The 6,364-nt window shown below is 38.0% G+C and overlaps 1 protein-coding gene across 1 annotated transcript; it reads right to left on the reverse strand.

Moving 5' to 3' along the window:
- Positions 1 to 3,401: 3,401 nt before the first annotated feature.
- LOC124260432 lies at positions 3,402 to 5,155 on the reverse strand. The gene is made up of 3 exons (XM_046694745.1): positions 5,068 to 5,155; positions 3,895 to 4,182; positions 3,402 to 3,687 (listed from the first exon to the last, which is right to left on the reverse strand). The coding sequence occupies exons 1-3, from the start codon at positions 5,128 to 5,130 to the stop codon at positions 3,568 to 3,570; spliced, it is 471 nt and encodes a 156-aa protein (XP_046550701.1). The 5' UTR covers positions 5,131 to 5,155; the 3' UTR covers positions 3,402 to 3,567.
- Between the last annotated feature and the right edge of the window lie 1,209 nt (positions 5,156 to 6,364).

The raw sequence follows: 6,364 nt of genomic DNA on the forward strand, positions 1-6,364 counted from the left end.
GAAAATTGTCTGTCGGTGACAGGAGGCGGCTTGGTATTCTTGTTTCTAAAAACAAACGAAGGAGTTTAGAAAACTTAAGGCTGGATGTGATTGATAGAGGGACTGTGGCTGTCTGTAAGGAGACAATTAGAACTGAGCTGCATGCAATTGGTTGGCAGAAAAGTCGAGGAAGTCCATCACCGATCATGAAACCTGAACAAAAGGAGCAAGGTTGAACTGGTGCTTACAGCATAGAAATTTTAACTGGGACAATGTGATTTTCTCAGATGAAAGTTCTGTGTGGCTGTTTCCTAATACACTGAAATTCTGGACCAAACAAACTGAAAAACCTTTGTATCAGCGCCCAAAGTACAGTCCGAAATTTATCGTGTGGGGTGGCATATCTGTGTTAGGGGCAACGCCCCTCTGTGTATTTGAAGGGAATATGAACAGTGAGCGGTACACAAATAATCTCAAGGGACATTTACTTCCATCTGCTCACATGTTCTATGGAAAGTTTTGGATTTTCTAGTAGGACAACGACCCAAAACATCGTTCAAAGCATTCACAGGCCTAGTTTCGGACCCAAAATATGACATTATTAGATTGGCCAAGCTATAGCCCTGACCGCAATCCAATAGAAAATGTTTGGGGACTTATGAAGGAAAGTGTCAATAAGAAAAATCTGACAAATATTGCTGAAATGAAAGAAGAGGTGGTCCGATATTATGACAGCATGGACCACGACCTTTAACTTCTTTGATCAGTAGTATGCCCTGCCGCATTGAAGCCTGCATTGCTGCCCATGGTGACTTGACAAAATACTAACTGTTCACCTGTCTTTGAATCTGGAGTTATGTTCTGCTAATATTCACATTTAATACGTGAGTAATGAGTGAAACAAATAAAAAAAATTACCATCTTTAAATTCTCAATAATTTCTGTTTGTACTGTATCTTTGGTAGTTGTAAATGCAGATTTTGTTTTCTATGCTAATTGCAAATTGTTTTTATAATTTTCTTTTCCAAAAGTAGTTTTCTGTCATTTGAATTATATTTCAATTATATTCTAACAAGTTACCAAAAAGCAAGAAGCAATTTCATTGGCTTTATCATGTAATCAGTTTTCATAAGAGCCTAACAGAAAGTCTAGAGAGGTGCTGGGGCATTGTGCGGTCATGTGACCCAAAGCATGTGCAGTTCATGCAATCCAGCCACATGGCATAACAGTGGAAGGCCTCATGGTGTACAGATGTGTGAATGATGACAAGAGTGTTGGAACACAAATGTAAGTTTATTTCATGTATATTTGAGGTTATCTGTCAATTCTGAAGGTTTGAGTAATGACTTATTTTGAGTATAGTATTTTATCATGCTTATGGTTATTGAAAAGGAATTTGAATTCTAAAGTAATGTTTGCATTTCATTGCAGAAATAATTCTATTCTCAATTCATGCTTCATTTGAATTATTATTCAGCCAATGTAACTACTAACACAGCAGTAATTATGCCTTAAAGTTATGCTGCTGTAAGTAATTAATTGTGAGAAACTGTTTTATGGTACCGTTTGTCAAAGCATATTTAGTAAGGTATCTTTTGTTTCTTTTTTAGTTTCTGAACCCCGCCATTTAATGAACAATGGTCTATCAAAAGGCTAATGGAAGACACCAGCTTTAATGTTACCAATTCATGGATTTGTGTAGTATTGTGCCGACAGTTTCTAACCGTCCCTTGACATGTGGACTTCAATGTCGTCAAGGCTATATTGCCAAATTGTCACCAGTACAACCAAATGCCACACCATTAATAAATGAACATGACGAATATGCTCTAGTGAACAAACTTTGTTAAATGGTGTGAGTTTGTCAGATTTGTAGTTTATTGCATCAACAGTAGTAAAGGCTTGTAATTGTCATATAGACATTAACTGGGCTGCTGCTGTGAGGGTCTTGATTGTCATGTTATCCTGACTGACTGGCATCTGATCTGTAGTGAGGGTTGCTGTGAGGGTCTTGATTATCATGTTATCCTGACTGACTGGCATCTGATCTGTAGTGAGGGTCTTGATTGTCATGTTATCCAGACTGACTGGCATCTGATCTGTAGTTATTGTCTGTTCTTTAAGTTTATAATTTGAAGATTAGAAATAAGGGACACTTGAATTTATAACATACATTATGTCTATCCCATTTTGTGCCAGATGTTGTATGTGGTTGTCTGTCAATATTATGTTTGGATCAATTACAAGCCTGCTGAGGGTGAATTGTGTAGTTTTGGTGAGTATGCACTGTGCCCTGCAGTGATAGTGAGAATTTGTCCAAAAAGATTGTTGCCTATTTGCCCTCTGACTGGTGTCTCACAACTATGTCAAATGGTGCCCTTGGTGGATGATTGAATTCTCTTTTGCATTCTTGACATTTCTTTATGCGACCATTTAATGCGATTAATTGGAAATTATGCTCTGTGTGTCCAGCCAGCCCAGTATGCCTTCCATGAGTGGTATCCACAGACACTGTTTGTTCTCGTGTGCCTTTTCTTAGAAATAAAGATGAAGTTCCGATCTGTTGCCCTCATATTCTACACCATCTACCTGGCACACACAGCCCACAAATGTCTCATTTTGCAGTGTTGTAAAGGATTCACTGCTGCCAGAGCATTCAAGGTGATACCAGCACTTGCAGCTCTCACACTGCAGCTCTCACACTGCAGCTCTCACACTGCAGCTCTCACACTGCACCTGCAATACAAAGTCATTATTCTTATTATTGTTTGCTTTGCCAATTCAGTTGTGTATATTTTCTCATTAGTTTAGTTTGTAATGTATTACTTTTGTGATTGCACAAGTGAGAAAAACTCATAAGATATATTTCCTCAGTATAATTGTGCTGTAACTGGTCATGAATCCTTACCCAATGTTGTACACTTTGTTTGGTGCCATGATGTTTTAGTGTCCGCCATACGTGTTGGCATTGAGCAGCCTCTACAGATGTCTGCCATTGTATGTAAATCTGAAACAACACATTCACATTTGTTTAGAATATTATGCATTACATTTAATTACTTAGTAACACCAATGGACATTTGCAAAATTAATATCTCTATATTTCTCTTAAGTTATAATGCCTTTAGAATAGCATGTTTCACTTTGTTTTGGTAATCTGTACTTACCTGTTTCTTGCAGCAAATGGGATGCTATGTGTATTCTGGTCTCAACTGTATCAAATGGGATGCTATGTGTATTCTGGTCTCAACTGTATCAAATGGGATGCTATGTGTATTCTGGTCTCAACTGTATCAAATGGGATGCTATGTGTATTCTGGTCTCAACTGTATCAAATGGGATGCTATGTGTATTCTGGTCTCAACTGTATCAAATGGGATGCTATGTGTATTCTGGTATCAAATGGGATGCTATGTGTATTCTGGTCTCAACTGTATCAAATGGGATGCTGTGTGTATTCTGGTCTCAACTGTATCAAATGGGATGCTGTGTGTATTCTGGTCTCAACTGTATCAAATGGGATGCTGTGTGTATTCTGGTCTCAACTGTATCAAATGGGATGCTGTGTGTATTCTGGTCTCAACTGTATCAAATGGGATGCTGTGTGTATTCTGGTCTCAACTGTATCAAATGGGATGCTGTGTGTATTCTGGTCTCAACTGTATCAAATGGGGTGCTCATGTTCTCCCCATCAAGCAGAAAGTCAAACTGAAATTTGAGATTATCAGTTCATTAGTAGGAATTTTTTTTAACAAATGTTGTGGGGAGTTATGTTAAACTATGGTAACTGGTTTTAACACATTAACAATTATGATACATTTTGAATACTTATGCTGAAATATTGTTTGGATTTTCGTTGTTGAAGGCAACTTTATCTGTTGCCAATGTGTGTTAGATTTAAAAAATGTGTCCTACCTTCATCACATATATTCCACAGCTTGTGGAGTCTTGTTGTAATTGATGTTTTACTGTTGTCAGCTTCCATCTCTTCTGAAGGGTGTCCTTGTTGAGTAGACCCATTTTACATCTGCTCAGTATTCTCTGCCAAGTTGACAAAACTGCCTCTTTACTCTGATGTGATGTATCTTCACCCATTAGGTTTATATATACAATCTCATAATTTTTGGGGTATACCACAAACATTTGCCAGTGCTGTCTTGTGACATATGGTGCCAGTATCATCTCTTTTGAAAGAAGATCCACCTGTTCCAGAAATAAAGTCAGTCTTTTAAACAATATTCTTTGCTTTATTCTTTTAAAAGGACACCTCTGCTCGTCATGCTGAAGACCTGGGTTCGATTCCCCACATGGGTACTCTGTGTGAAGCCCATTTCTGGTGTCCCCCGCCGTGATATTGCTGGAATATTGCTAAAAGCGGTGTAGTACCACTTTAAAAGGACACCAGTGTCTTTAATTCATGATTTCTTCACTAATTTTATAACATTAAGAGCATCTTACAAATTATTCTAGTATTAAGAACTCATATGCAATGCATTGATGAATGAGCAGAAATGTGTTCCCAACAAGATCTGTCTTGGTCAAGTCAGTTATCAAGTACACAACTCTTGAAAGTGAAGACCAGAGAAGACCAGGGTTAGAATTGGTCTTCAGCAACCGATGCATGTCAACTAACACCATCAGGCTGTCAGACTCACCGACTTGGTTGACACATGTCATTGTATCCCAATTGTGTATATCAATGCTCATTATGTTTTATCACTGAATTGTTTGATCCAGAGTTGACTATTTACAGACAGTTGCCGTATAGGTGGAATATCGTATGGGTGGAATATCGTACAGGTGGAATATCGTACAGGTGGAATATCGTTATGGGTGGAATATCGTTGAGTGCGGCGTTAAGCAACAAACAAACAAAAACTTACAATAGCAAGTCAGCTGTAATCACCCAGTAGGCTTACATGGTTATATGAAACCCTTGCTTTGCATGTGCCTTGAAGAGTGGAGAGACGTACATGTTAATTTATACATGTTGAATAATTGTTAGTGGTATGTATTTGTCCTCCAAAGGTAATCCTACTTGTGTAGTGTTAGTTTAGGCAAACATTTTACAATAATTGTATTTCTTACATTCCTGAATACTGGTGGTTGTCCATGCTTAAGAATAACATCAGTTGCAGCAAGGCAGTCCATCAGGTATACAACATCTCGGTCGCCACATTTAACACTGCAGTATGCGTTGAGTATCTGTAAAAAATGTTAAGCAATCATTTCACACAATAATACATGTGCTGCATTGTCACAATTCACCATTGTATATTTGGTTCCCAACTTCTTCATAGACCTTCATTAGACACCTCGACTATGGTCGAATGTGGCATTAAACAACTAGCAAACCGATTTAAAATACATGGTGTGAAAACTTCAGCTATGTCATCAAAGTTAATTTGCTTTTGTATATCAGGAAAGCCCAAACTGATGTTCCTTGAAAAAATCCCTTCCATAAGGGTGATGCCAAGCCAAGCATAAACATTTTGTGTGAAACTTCTTTAATCCATGGTCATCGGTTTTTAGTTACATGAACATGAAGATTACCTAACCAAAACAGATATAAATAGGTGTACTTTTTGTCAAATAGTTATTGCTATCATCAGATTTCAAATTAATTAGTTGTTATGGAAGTACCTCATCTGTAAATTCATGCCCTGGTCTCAGTACTCCGAAACTCTTCCCTGTCAGTTTATGTCCATCTACTACAGCCATCTCAGCATTTGTGTTTGAGTGTAACCTCCATATGGACTCATAATCCAAAGGTATTGGTAGCTGAAATGGTTCAGGCTTGTAACGCCGACCTTTCGACCAAACTTCATGGTTGAGTGGAAAATATCGGCGTCCTGAGACAGTTTCATTTTGCCAGTTAATATAGGATTATGAGGACAATGAAGGATCAACGAGTTGTTAGAAGAGGAGAATCCGGATTATGCAGATGAGAGCACACCTAATGAGAAGACGACAACAGTTTATATTTTTATCAGTTAATTTCCATACTTGAAGCAGTCAGTCCATACTTGAAGCACTCATTAACAAACTCAGTTGACAGATTTTTACAGTTTTTTTTACAATGAGTCACATAAGTAAATGTGATATTTTTAATAAATACATCGCATATGCGATGCATATTCATGATACATATAGCACACATATTTTCACAGATATTGATCCACAGATTTTGACCCAAATGCAACAGGTGGAATGCTGAATCAGCAAACGGTCTCACGGACAGTGTACCTTGTCTGAGCTGGTGACGGAATAATTCAGTCGTCGCTCCAAGTCCCTGTATTTCTTCTTGGACGGACGCTTCTGGCCAGCAACATACTGGACCAGCTTGTTTTCCGTGTTGGTCTGTTCTAGTGACAATAACGGTGTG

Source organism: Haliotis rubra, unplaced genomic scaffold (assembly GCF_003918875.1).
Source record: "Haliotis rubra isolate DU_JTF1 unplaced genomic scaffold, ASM391887v1 Scf762, whole genome shotgun sequence".
Lineage (NCBI taxonomy): Eukaryota > Metazoa > Mollusca > Gastropoda > Lepetellida > Haliotidae > Haliotis > Haliotis rubra.

Coding starts and splice junctions, on each gene's coding strand:
- LOC124260432 (XM_046694745.1), bottom strand. CDS start 5,130: ATGGACTGCCTTGCTGCAACTGATGTTATTCTTAAGCATGGACAACCA. Junction 4,183..5,067: donor AACCACCAGTATTCAGGAAT/GTAAGAAATACA, acceptor TTTCTGGAACAG/GTGGATCTTCTTTCAAAAGA. Junction 3,688..3,894: donor GTGGAATATATGTGATGAAG/GTAGGACACATT, acceptor CTCAAATTTCAG/TTTGACTTTCTGCTTGATGG.